The sequence below is a fragment of the Lampetra planeri genome, chromosome 12 (genome assembly GCF_965212315.1).
Source record: "Lampetra planeri chromosome 12, kcLamPlan1.2.h2, whole genome shotgun sequence".
NCBI classification, from domain to species: domain Eukaryota; kingdom Metazoa; phylum Chordata; class Hyperoartia; order Petromyzontiformes; family Petromyzontidae; genus Lampetra; species Lampetra planeri.
The window spans coordinates 14,261,636-14,275,811 of NC_136118.1; the positions used below are offsets into that span (position 1 = coordinate 14,261,636).

Here is a 14,176-nt window from a genome sequence, read left to right on the forward strand (position 1 = left end):
GCCGGTGCGTTCACCGCTCGTTGCAGAGGTTCACAGCTAAAACCGAGCGGCCGCCCTGGTTAATACTGCAGATATATTATCCAAATAATACCCGTCGTTTGACTCACAGTGGATTGTTAAAGATCTTGTGATGTTATTAAAGAGAGAGTAGGCCATTGAAAGTTCAGAAAAATTTGTAATGCGTAGCAACTGTTTTGATATGACCATTTTGCAAAACAGACGATACGGCATTTGTGGATATTATCTAATACTATATCGCGGCCCTCCTACTAAACAGGTAGAGAGTGGAGGTGGTTTAATTTGTTGCACAATTGAATCGCGGTGTGATGCATCTTTCTGAAAGGGTCTTGGCTTAACTCGTGCCTTCAAGAGTGCCACGGTGCAGTGCATTAAAAATACGTGTAAATGATAGGTTATTAATAGTTGTACGCAAGCTGCATTTACAGCAGTGTTCTTTACTCGTTTTCAGAGGGGGGGGGGGCACTCGCCGATAAGACGTCGTCAGCGTGAGGGCCGCCAACACTTTTGAAACCATTGGGGGTTTGCAGCAGCACATTGATGACGCTGATGGGGCGGTGTTGTCACGTGTTGTGTACTGTCGGGGGGCCGCACGTCAGGGGCCGCGCTAAAGGCCACCAGGGGCCGCCAGTGACCCACGGGCCTTGCAGTGAAGAACACTGCTTTACAACATTTCTAAATACAAACATGAGGTGTGGACGATAAGGCCTCCTGGCAGCCTTGCCATCTCCAGACAGTCCACGGTGGCGGCACGTCTGGCTGGAGTCACGCCACCTCGTCCAGATCCTCCCTGTGATCGCGTGCCACGCGTGCTGTGCCGTGCCGCGCGTGCTGTGCCGTGCCGCGCGTGCTGTGCCGTGCCCGCGCGTTGCACAAAAGCGACGCTCACCCTTTTTTAAATCCTTTATATTAAGTTCGCTTGCTTGCTTGCTTGCGCGATTACGACCGTGCAAATTTTTCGGTCGTTTTTTAACCCACTTCCCGTGATCCAATCGAGCTGACATTTTGCACACAGACTCGCTGTGCGTGACAATTTATTTTCGTGTAAAAAAAATCCAAAATTTTCCACTTTTTAGGAATTTTTTTTTCATATTTAATCTAAAATACCAATGTGATAAAAATGAAACTCTTACTCAAGAAAAACAGAAATGAATAATACAATAAAACCGATGCCACGCATATAAAGGATTTATAGTGAAAAACTTTGTTTTTACGGGTTAATATTTTCATTGTGATTAGTCATTCGCGGTGAATTCCAGTGGATGATGCCTCCTGCACCGTCATTTTGCACCTCTTCTTGTTCTCTTCAATGTATTTTATTTATGTTGCCTGTTTATTTTCTCTGTTTGTACATTTTGTGAACGGCGGCGGCAGCTGCGATTTTCATCTGCCAGTGGATTGACCATGGATGATGATGATGATGTACGTACGTTGAACTTCTTTCGCACCGTACGTAGCCAACCGTGCTAACTGGAGGTGTGGGGGAAGGACAATAAACTCAACACAAAAAAATCAGTCCTTAAGAAATTAAAATGAAAATCGTTCACGAGATATTTTATCACAATTATATCCCATTTTGCACTTTCAGTGACGCTTTCAACGGCACTGGAATATCATTTCTGTTGGGAATGCTCACAGTGAGTGTTGCATCACTTCATGCGCCCGTAAGATGATTGCTTACGCAGGTAATCTTTATAAAGTTCATACAAACGGCCTCGAGCCACATTTAGAGAATGGCACAAGGGGAGTGGCACAGCCAGCGCCGTGCCTACCTGACCACCGTTGTCTCCCTCGTGCTCTTGTTCACACACCGCATGTCATTTGAGGCCGAGTCAACCGAATGGAGGTCCAGCACAGGTTTAGATACTACCTGCCACTGAAGTTGGCAGCTAAGCTAAGAAGCAAACTCAATTAGTCAGGATCACTAATCGCTGTGCTACTGCTCTCCAAAATAATTGCTCGCACAAAGCACTCACCCACGCCATGGAGCCAAAGGCGGAATGTTTGATCTTGGTCCGTAGCCCCATTTCTGCTTTGTCTGCTGGACCCAGAAGAAGCAGCAATGTGGTAGATGTTAGCGTGCTTCGCTGTGCCTGCTGCTGCTGCTGCCGCAGCCGCTGCTTTAATGGAGCAGTCATTTGTCTATTTCATGACCGCAATTCATCATTTCTGAGGATTGCTCATGAAAACGCACAGAGGCAGTTCACGCACGGGGCACAACGGCGCCGCTCGTTCCTGGGGAGGCGTGAGTTGACGCCCCGTGGTCACCCCTTCCCCATCGTCGCGAGGGCAGCCCGCTCCACTCTTGGCCATGGAATTAGTTCCCCTGCCACTTGCACTCTCCCTTGCTGCTCAGTATCTCCCATAGGGACGTGGCACTGGACCTCAATCTGTCTCGACTGCATTTCTTTCTTTCTCTTTGGTAGAACAAAGTTGGTGAGAAAAGGGCCAATGGGCCAAAAGCATTAAGCGTCCAGCAACAAACCGCACCGTCAAAGTTGCGATAGATAAGAGTGAACCACGCTTCTTGGATAGAGAAGGTTATTATAAAAGTTTGCGGAAAAGAGACAAAGTGAGGGAATGAAAGGTTCGAGCAGTGCAAGAGGAACAAGCGGGTCCCATGGGCCTTTGCTTCAATCACTAAACGACGAGGACTGCTGTTATAAAACGCAACGATAAGGAAACGGCAGTGACTAATGCTCGGCTGTGCCTCCTAGAAAGTCAAGTCGTGAGGAGTCCAGAAGAGATGTCGGGGAACGTCTGTTAAAAGTCGTTGTGCATATACTGTAGCGCTTTACCAAAAGGGCCAACATAATATGGAAGTTACACAGCAACACGACTGCATACATGATGAAATAATGAAACATTGAACAGAAGAACGCCTTCACAAGTGATGTATTTGAGCTGTGCTCTACGAGGAAAGAACGAGCCACCCAAGACTCAGGAAGCTGAACTATGATATATGTCCTCAGTTTCCCTGCAAAGCCCACCTTGTTGAGTTTGTATCAGCGAGCTAAAACTTCGCCCTTCTGTTATTCTTGGTAAATATGTAAATATAGTCAAATATATGTCACCATATTCTTTGGTTCTTTCGGTAAAGTCACGTAAATGAAAATAAAAATGAAAATAACTAAATTAAATTTTTTTAAATTTTATTTTTATTCTTATTATAAATTTAGCAGTCAAGAAAACTTCAAATTTAGAATTATAGGTCACCATGTAGGAGCCACTCTGCACCCACTCGGTGAGAGGTCAAGAGTGAAAATCCTTTGCACGAACTGGGCCCCGCCATATTAATGTAGAATTTCCACTCCTGGATTAGGACCACTAATTTCACTGAGTCCCGTCTAGCCTAGACATGATAGATTTTCTTTAAAAAACACGACTGGTTTTGTGAATATATATTTTTCCCACTGGCTTTTTTGGAGGCAGCAACTTTGCAATACAATTTGATACATATCGTACCTATGCTTTGTATTTCCCTGACATACAGGTTTTGCATCAAAGTGAGTATTTAAGGCTTTCGTGTTTAAGTCACGTATGAAGACGTTTCTCTCCAAAAATAACGCGTCCCTTTGAAACTGAAGTCCGCGTGTCTCTGGATGGAACCAACGCTCTTGACGCCGTGACTACAGAGCGGCCGCTGCTCAGCTCAGTGTAATGCCAACTCTAAACTCACACTTGCTCCCTTACACGCACACGCTCAGTGTCTCTTACGTTCCTTCAGGCGTGGATCTCTGCTTGGTCCACAACTCTCGGCCCACAGTCATCACTTACACTGACCACCACCCCCAGGCCCCAACTTATTACCCTCAAGTCGTGCAGAATTCCACGCCGGGTGTCGCCCTCCTCCTCCTCACCTGCACCCTCCACCTGCCTCGTCTCCTGCTGAACCCCCCCCCCCCCCCCGTGTCGCCCCGCTGCAGGGTGTTCGAGGTGACGTGCGTCCTGCCCCTGGAGAAGGACCTCCACGTGGGGCTGTACGACTACGACCTGCTCTCCCGCGATCAGAACATCGGCGAGACGGTCATCGACCTGGAGAACAGATACCTCTCGCGGCACGGAGCGTGCTGCGGCCTGCCCGCGACTTACTGCGTGTGAGTACGACATCTCTGTCTGTCCGCCGCACGCGCGCTGTCGCTGCGCTCGGATGCCAGTTGTGCTTCTGCGATCGTGACGTGGGATGAAAGACGCTCTCGCAGTGAGCATCGCACCACCTTGTGCGAGTGCGAGAAATGGCCCCCCGGAAGATTACATCACAGAGCTGGGATAAATCGATTAATGTGGAAAAACCAAATTGAATAAGTTTGGTTTTTTTTTGTGTGCATTTATTGCTGGCCAGGCTGAGACAATCAACTTCATATCCCTGCTATCCCTTTATCACCCCTGTATCACTTTTTGTATCTCTCTTGGTCTGGCCTTCTGTGTATCTGTGCCCCACTCCTTCCCTCTATAAAATGGTCTTTCTATGTGCATGCCTATCTTGATATTTATTTTTATTTTTAAAACAACAATTTTTCTCCATTTGCATCCCTCAACCTTGCCACCTCGAAATTTCAGCCGGTTTCCTCTTTTTCTCTTTCTCATCTTCTCTTTGACTTCTTCACACTCAGTCTTGCGTGTATATATGTAAAATATATCATGCTCTACGAATAGAACAACACTGTTGACTTCTCACAGAGTGGTAATCAACAGGTGGTATGCATTTGACCAACTCCTGAGGGATGATATGGGAAGAGTTGATCTTGACTGGAATTTGAACTCGCAAACCCACAACTGAGAGCACGATGCTCCATCAACTGAGCTATCCCAGCGGACTGTCGAGGTGAAGGAAGGTTTATGTTGTGAATATTGCCATGGGATCTTTAACTTTCCCAAAAATAATCACGAGCTCCAGGAGGGCGTTATTGAGGTTGGATTAAACCGTGTGAACCTTGGGCCCTGAAAGGCATTCATACTGATTACTGTACTGAAAAAATTATGTTTTCACTTATATCAATGAGCATTGGCGTGAAAGGTGGCATTGCACAATCTGCAATTCAGCAGTTTCAAAGCCTGGTTGGTAAATCACGAAAAGAGCCATTAGAGGTTATACATTGTATTTTGCTTGAAATGATCAAATTCAGTTTTCCAAAATCAATCTAATCCTGCCCTTGGTAACCTCTTTATTTCCGCATGTGGACCAACATTAGGTGTATATTTTACAGTTTTCCCATTTTATTCCTCAAATACGTAGTTTAGGAAACTTGTTGTACTTGACTTTAGTTCTGCTCGTACGTCACTACGCCTGAGAGGACGCCACTGCGGAGTTGGAACGATGGGATCAATTCCTGCACATGAGATGGGCCAGGCCTTCATCCAACAGTGACAAGATCATGGCTGACGATGGTGACGATGGTGACGATGGTGACGATGAAGACGATGGTGACGATGGTGACGATGGTGACGATGGTGGCGATGGTGATGATGACGATGGTGATGATGGTGACGATGGTGACGATGGTGACGATGGTGATGATGGTGACGATGGTGACGATGGTGATGATGGTGACGATGATGATAATGGTGGCGATTTGATGCTCAACATTGTTACCCATGGCCTGTAATCCAAAACTTTGGAGGCAAAGTGCTGGAAATGTCCGAATATCCCAAACCCGCTGGGCTGCGAGGTGTCCCCAAGATGTGAGTCTTAACAAGTGAGCTGTTGAACCCATCTGTAGGAGACCGTTGAATGCTTTCCCCCTCATTTGTTTCATTCTTATTTCTGGAAAATGTCGTTTTTCTCACACTTACAAAAACAACCTCCCTTGTAAAACGAAACGTCCATCTCAGTGCACGACCCTACCGGGAGAGAAAACAAAAAAAAGCGAGAAACTCTGGCGAGGCGACGGATAAAACGACGAGGTTAATGTGAACCTCCATTGCCACGTGCCCCTCTGCAGCTCGGGTCCCACTCACTGGCGGGACTGCCGCCGGCCGAGCCAGCTGCTGGAGGACCACGCCCGGCGGCACAACCTGACGGGGCCCCTGTACCAGGAGGGCTCGCTCACGCTCGGGGACGATGCCTACACCCTCTCGCAGTTCGGTGAGCGGCTCCTCTGCGCCATCGCTGATACCGAGCGTCGTGCGTCAGTCCAATGCTGACGCGCTCTCTCTCCTCTCTCTCGTTTTTTCATTTTTGAGCTGCATTATGTACGCCGGTGTCACACGTAGGCTTTTCGCGAGCAATATTATCCACGATGGAGGTTTTTTGGGTTAGAAACAACCACATGAAACTCCGACCAAAACTATCACGTTACCATACATAGCAGGCGTGACCAAAAAGATCTCCAAAATTCTAAACAAACATAAGATCCAAGTCCGATTCAGCACAGTGCATAAAATCCGTGATCTGATTCCATCTGTGAAGGATGTCGTTCCTGACTTACAGTATCCTGGAGTCTACAAATTGAGTTGCATTTGTGGTGATTGCTACATTGGAGAAACAAAACGTCATGTTGCTGATCGTGTCCGCGAGCACAAGTCAGATCTGAAACACGGCAGAACTGATTCTTCGGCCGTTGCCGATCATTGCTACAACTCGGCGGGCTCTCATGATATTGTCTTTTCCGAGACCAAGGTTCTCTGCAAGCCTCCTGGCTACCATCAAAGGTTTGTACACGAAGCCATACAAATATACAAACACAGACATAATTTCAACCGTGATGATGGGTACAAACTCAGTAATCACTGGAAAGATGTTATTAACCACGCAAAAAAGACTTAATTACACTTTTTGGACCATCTTATCTGACAGGCACTATTTTAATTTACTTCACCGAGTGTTAACATCCCCAGTTATTTTTAACAGTACTCTCTTCATTTTTCAGCCTGCATTGGTATAAACATGGGCATTTTCGTTCCTTTGTTCTATCATGTGTATCAGACCTCCCCTCCCCCCTTTCTGCCCATTGTGTTGGCGTGCGCAGCAGCCGCGTCCAAGCCGTCGCCAAATGTTTTGTTGGCTCCCTCCCCCTCCCACCCCCCTCCCTCCCGATACGTTCCATTCATTGGCTACCACATTCTGATGAACTCCCCCCCCCTCTCCTCCCCCCCTTCAACTTGCTTATAAGGGATTACATTTTGAATCATTGCTTCACTTGATGCAGCTAATCTGGCTGTGACGGTCTCACCTGATGACGGAGACTTGTGTTGCCTCCGAAACGTCGTGAATTTTATTTTTATTTTTGTTTTGTTTTATTTTACTTTCATTACTTTTAATGTTTTACCTACGTGACTTTACCGAAAAAACCTGAGAATATGAATCATTGCAGTCACGAAAGCTTCAAATCTAGAATTTCCCATATTGCCTGGTACTGGACAATACCTTTCTGTTTTATTAATATATTTGATGGCTCAATGAAACTAACAAAAAATCTGGAACAGCGCTGAAATCTACGGGCCACCTGGTAGGCCTGCAGGTAGGAGTCCCACAGATGTCATGATGTCTCCATGATCCAGCCATTATAAATGTGAAACATTTCAAACCAGAACTTGAAATTTTGAGGTAATGAGCTCACAAGCTTGGTTCTCATTTATTTGCAAGAATAGGCCAATACCATCGATTAAATTCCACATTATTATGGCAGGTGGTTGTATATCAATCATAATCCAACGAACATTAACTTTCCACAAACGTGGCACATATTCAAGCCACCACAAAGGGATGAGCCCAGTCGACCTCTGACCGATAATCGAACTCCGATCGGGGTTAATCAATCTGCCACAGTGGCATCTGGCCGGATAATAAAATAAAATAAAAACCGGTAATATTTTGTCGGCACGGTTGATTGGGACGGTGCATCCCAACCGTCGCTGGGCCGGGCGAGGGTTAACGGGGGTCACGAGGTTCCCGCTCGGAGTGAGGTTCCCACTCTGGGTCTCGTCCGGGAAATCGGGGTTGGGGAATTGACGAGGGCAGCAGGAATGCGCGTGCGCGTTCCGGGAGGCTCGCCGCAGCGCCCGCGGCAGCGCTGTAAAATGACACTGTTTTTGATGTCATGCCATAATTGGGCAGGCCCTGCCCTAATGGATTGCTCGCAACAGTGTAACGTGAGTAAATAAAGGCCGTTTCCAGCCAGAGCCTCCGCTCGCTTGGGAGGATTCTCATGCTGCGCACACGTGTGTGTGTGAGTGCGTCTGTGTGTGTGTGTGCGCAGAATTAAATACGAACTTGTGTTTGTGCATTCTTTCCTACATGTGATTGAGTGTATAGCCGTGTGCACTTCAATTTGAACTTCATGTGTGTTGCGCAGATTTGAGATGCTAGTCTCATTTAGACGGTGTATAAATAACAATTGTAGTATTGTAGTGTGAACATGGATGTGTATGTGAGCATTGGCATAGCAGACGTTAAGTCCACTGCACTCTGGTGCAGGTGATGTGTTTCTGATTCTTGATAATAGACAGCGACTGTGGCAGTTGGCATCTGGCGTAGGCGTCCCCTAGGTTTACTCAGAGTAAAGGAATAACCGTAGCACTGTTGGTTGAAGAGAGAAGATGTTGCTGGGCTACAGTGCCTACAGCACTACTTGATAGGTGCTCGCTAACAGAATCTATGGCACTATGCAGCAATCTGGGGTATCTTTGTATTTGGTGTGTTATGTACCCATCATGTGTGTATCTACATGCTAAGTGCCTGTGTGCGAGTATTCGCCAGGGTGTGCGAGCATGAGCTGCTAGCGCACGGCACTGCGAACCCGCCGACTCGAGTTCGATTCCCGCTCACGACCAAAAACAGCGGCGAATATGTGAGCTGGTCTTGGGCCTTCCCTAGTTCGACTCAGCCTCAAATGAGTATATGATGCCGTGTGAAAGCATCAGCATTGGGGACACGAAGGTAGTGTTGGCCACCCCCCCCCCCCCCCCCCCATGTGCTGTGCCGGCCTTCACGGGTGCTCTCGTACAGGACTTCTCCAACAGTCTGCTGAAGGGCACGCGGGCGATCTTTGTCTTTATTAGTCGCACAACCATGTTCGTTCTGCGAGTTCGTTTGACTGCTGTAGCCACTCGAGACAAACATTCACACAATGTAGTACCAATAATAATGACGACTTCTAAAGCGCCGTAACATGGCCAGCCTTGACACGGGCTCCCCAATGTGTGTCATGTACATTTACATTGATCCTTCTGAACCTACATTGCAACAATTCATATACTCACAAGAGGGGGTGAATAGTTACAGCCATATAGCATCATCCATATGCCAAACCAGAGCATTTTGTGGCAGGAGTGGTATAGTATCATCAAGTCAATTCGGCTGTACCGGCAGGGCTCAGTAAATATCCACAAAAGTTATTTTCATCTTCAGAGAATAAAGCAAACAATCCATGGCAACATTTGCACTTTAGTTTCAAGTGCACAGGGTTCTGTGAGTAATTCACATCATTACTGAACAAAAAATAATGAAATGTGAATACACAAGTAAGGCCTTCCGCAGATTTCTGTTGGACCTGCAGTTGACCTGACTTCAAGGCAATGCATCACCCTAATGGGAATCATGGCGTTAAGAGAATCACTGCTCAAAATACTTAACGTCGTAATGATCCTAATGAATTAAATATATCATTATTTTGGTTATTTTTAGCTGGCTGCGTTTTTTTGTAGTTGTTGCTGATGCAGCGCTGTAAAGTAAAACGTCGCTCGTCTGGTGGAATAACTTTGTAGGTTCCTCTTTGTGGGGCAAAGAAGCAGATGCCCTTCCTGAGCAACCTTGGGGGTGAATATGTGGCTCAGGGTGTTAATTCCTATGTCAGAGTAGAACACGAAAACATTGATACTATGTTGTAACTGTTAAAATGTTCTTTTTGTGTTCTCATCCACTCAATTGATTGGAATTAATCCAATCAGCCAATCAGGATGTGATTCGATCTTGCGTTCCTTGATCGCATCGCATCGCATCGTTGTGCACGCTCTGTCCGATCACCAAGTCTGATCCCGATGAGGTGCAAGATGGTGGTAGACAATTCGATATATTGGTGGCAGACTAGAGTTGAGGTGAGTAAGTCTCATTGTATTTCAATAATTTAGAAACTCAATTAGACTAGATTTCTCTTTTGCAAGGGAGATCCAAGCTGGCAGCACTGACACTCATAAATAGGCATGTATGGCTACACATAGAATAGTGTCTGTTGTATTCTATTTTATAATGCGTAATTATATAAATAGGATTGTCTGGGTCATCATCATCATCACAATCCATGGGCAGATAGCCCATAGGTGTGCCCTGCACTGTCTGGGTATAATTAGAGAAATGAAGAGTGTAGATGATGTTGGAGAGAGAGAGGAATACTTAGATCAGTTTACAGAAGGAGGGGTTTTCATTGTCTGAATGGGAAACAGAAGTGAGGGGTTCCAGCTCGGCTCCGAAAAAATATATTTTGTTGAAGCGGCGATGGAGCACAGGGGCAGCGGAGAATTGCGCAGATAGTCTGGTGGATTGAAACTTGTACCAGAGTTCAGCACTGGAGCACAGACAAAAGGGATGTTTTTAGAGCAAAATTCAAAACATGGACACAACTGTGAATGTTTGTCTGAGACACAGAGCGCTTCTGAGTGCGAGATCTGAGCATGGGCAGAGCACGAGGCCTCCGGAGGCTCTCGTAAATCAAAGTCCCCCGCTTGTTGAGGATTACTTGGCAGGAATATCTTTGTACCGATTCAAGTTTACGGGTGTTATGAGACTGCTCGGTGTGCCAAGCAAACGGGGTGAACCCTAAACCCTGGCACGGGATCCACTGGTGCAGGTTTATAGCTTAAAAGCTGGGGTCGGCATGTCGAAAGAGCCAATTCATCATGCCAGGATTTTTTTTTTTGCGATGCCCTGCAGCGAGTATAGGTGGCAGTGGAATTTAAACCATCGAGTCCTTTTCAAATTGCCTTGGTGCAAAGCACATTAGCTGCTAGATTCTCAGTCTACATGGTCACAGACCTAAACACATTGACTGTTAATCTGAGCCTTACTCTCAATCAATGCAAACCTGATTCCATCCATAATTAGCTTAAAGTCCAATACTAATCTTAATTTTCATCACTGTAAACCATAACATTGATTATAATCGCTGTAAACTCTGAATGAAATGTGAGCCTAAAAAGAAAATTGTAAATGTAAACATCACTCCATATCATTTTCAACTTGTGTTCATTATTTAAACAACGCTCTGAAACTCCTTATGGCCAGAGCCTCACATCGTTTTGAGGAATTGCCTTGGACGATGATGTCACAAAAGCGTTGCTGGAGTTGCCTTCAATATACCTTGGCGTAACCAGCACGAGACGCCCTCCTTCAAGCTCTCTGAGGAGTGCTTCATTACTGCATGCCACTTACCCATTGTGTGCACATATAACTGGGAGCCATCGCTGCAAGGCTAGATGGAATTTAGTTTAAATAACCAATGTATTAATAGTTTACCACAAACATCAGTAATCAGTTTGATACATCAGCATCGTAGCTGCCTAGATTTGAACCTAGGGTCTCAATTATGTGCGCCTCGCTGCTCTAGAACATGCATTTTGACCCCCCTGAGATGCACAGCCATCTTTTACCGTATGTTTCACGATGCACCGAACAAACAGTCAAGAACCAGATTAATATTTACAAGATAACCATTTTTCTTCAAATTTTGGTGAGAAAAAAACCAAACCATAAACATCGCAAAATAAAAATCTGAAAATGAAGAAGTGAAAACTCCACAAAGCACGTGAAGATGATTTTATTTTATTTTATCTCAGGGCATTGTGGGATATACCTAGAATGACATTCAAGCCTTAGCAGAGCCTTAAATGAACACGGATTTTTTTTACTTTACTTATTCCTACCTGAAAGACTTAATGACAATGGTCGAGTTAAATGGATTCCATACCATTAATATGCATCAAGGGCAGAAACCTCTGCTTTTCCCACCCAGCAGCCTCTCCAGAGTATAATGACATACAGATGCCGCTTGCAATGAGGCCTGGCAGAAAATAGGGGCTTGGGTAATTTAAGTATATAATGGGCACGTGTGTGTGTGTGTAAGTAGGTAAGGTACAACAACGACCTTGACTCCAACTGGACTCTCAGACGTGACAGAATTACACCTCAAGTGTTGCATAAACTCAAGTCCAGGTCTTCTTGGTTCTTTCGGTAAAGTCACGTAGAAGGGAAATAATAAAAAAATAAAAATAAAACATAATAAAATACAATTGTCACGACGTTTCGGCCACAACGCAAGCAGCCGTGTGTTTTATACTGGAGGAATCCGATGAGCTATAAAGCTCTTTTTCAGAGACCACGCTGGGTACATCTACACAGGTTGAAGATGGTGTTTACAGCAAGGCATGAGGGGTAGAATTCTCAGGCCAGAGAAGAGATATTTAAAGCCAGTCATGGGCAGAAGAGAAGAGGAAAGTTTTGAGCCTGAACAGGCAGCTTGTCTCAGCTGTGCACACACATTCATCTGAAGGGAATTCCAGGCCTCAAGGCCAGCAGTAGAGACAGAGTGACCTCCCGTCAAATAAAGGATGACTGGGGGTGTTGACTAAAGGTATTGGTTGCTGGAGAGGAGGGCACGTGAAAGGACATCAATGATCTTGAACATGGTGACGGCAATCTCTTGGTCGATGTGGGGTGGAATTTGGAGCCAGCAGACACATTTTGGATTCTGAGGTGGTCATTTTTTATTGGTGGCAGTTGAGAAGCCAACATGCATTGCTATATAGATAAGTAAGGGTACATGCAAAACACCATGGTAAGTTCTCCAATTATATTAAACTGTCCCCCCCTCCTTAATTGAACCTTTTCCAGATCTGATTACCAAAATGTATTTTTGTTATGGACGAAACGGTTTGACTTATGGCAAACCTTTATTGATACGTCACAAAGAGCGCCGTGTTGTATTGGGTAAAAGAGGTCAATACAAAATAAATGTAAATTCGGCTCTACAATCTCATATCTATTGTTTACCTGTGTACAATCTGAGTAAAGATGTCGAATTCATAGTTTTCCTCGCCGACGTATATTGCGGTCACATGGGCACTGAGAAGCAGCTGATAATTAAACAGGCGTACGTGAGCACATGTTTACTCACTTTAAGATGTTCTCTTGTTCATGTTTTTGTTTGTTGCGGTTGCACCCGATTCAAGAGCCGAATCGCTCACAGGGCTATACCAAATAAATGAACTTGAACTACTCATCTTTATTCACGAAGCACGGTTAATCTGCAACCCAGATCTTGCATAAAAACCATAACACGTGTGACAAAACATTCTTAGCGGTGATCGTTAAAAAAAAAGTAACAGTTGTAACTAAGCATAGACTCCTTAATCCTTTTGTATTTTTTTTTTATCAAATGTTGTCCCACTTGTGCTGTCGGTATCACATCATAAGGTGAATAATCCATTTGAAACTCTCACAATAGCAGTTGATCATCCCGTGATAGAGAATTGCCCATGAAAGGAGACATATATATCACGCTTCTGGCATTTACATTCTCAGAACTGGAATCGAGTCAAATTAATTACAAAGCCAAATACAACATTGTGCTTTTTGTGCACGCATTGGTGAGCGGGCTGAGGCCATCAACTGCCTGCGCTTGAAACCCCGGTTTAATTGCAGGCAGCTGCCTGGATTCAAACCCAGGATCTCGGCTCTGCCAACTCAGTCCTCTGACGTCTGAGCGACCCGGTCAACCTCTAACTATATAAATACACGTAACACTAAATCATAATTAATACGAAATAATCATTAGCGTCATTGTGGAAGATTATGCGTAAGATTATAGGGAACAAAATAAATAAGCAAACCATATGAAGGAGACATTGTCTAAATCTTTGCAGACTTGTGATATTCAATTGCGTAAACCTTTATTGCCCCTCATAATTTATAACAACCAAATATATATAGCTGAATGTTTCCGTGACTTTAAAACATATTTACAATATTTTTTTTTATACTGGTAGGAACATCCTGGTTACACCAGCCCACAGGGGATTATTGTGTCCGTCGTGCAGGGAGGGGTTGGGTGGGGAGGGTGGGGCTGGGTGGAGAGGGTGGGGCAGGGTGGGAAGGGGAGGGGCTGGTCACTCCGTGGTGCCCTTATAAAACTCAACGTTTAACCTACTCACGCCGGCTTGTGCCCGC

The 14,176-nt window shown here is 45.3% G+C and overlaps 1 protein-coding gene across 3 annotated transcripts in view; it reads left to right on the forward strand.

Annotated features, from left to right (window-relative positions):
• LOC144721735 (dysferlin-like) overlaps positions 1-14,176 on the forward strand; it is a 190,779-nt gene that overhangs the window by 75,931 nt on the left and 100,672 nt on the right. For all 3 annotated transcript variants that reach the window (XM_078599615.1, XM_078599614.1, XM_078599616.1), the window contains 2 exons: positions 3,945-4,115; positions 5,961-6,103. In XM_078599615.1, the coding sequence (XP_078455741.1) occupies positions 3,945-4,115; positions 5,961-6,103 (314 nt within the window). The remainder of the gene's footprint in view (positions 1-3,944; positions 4,116-5,960; positions 6,104-14,176) is intronic.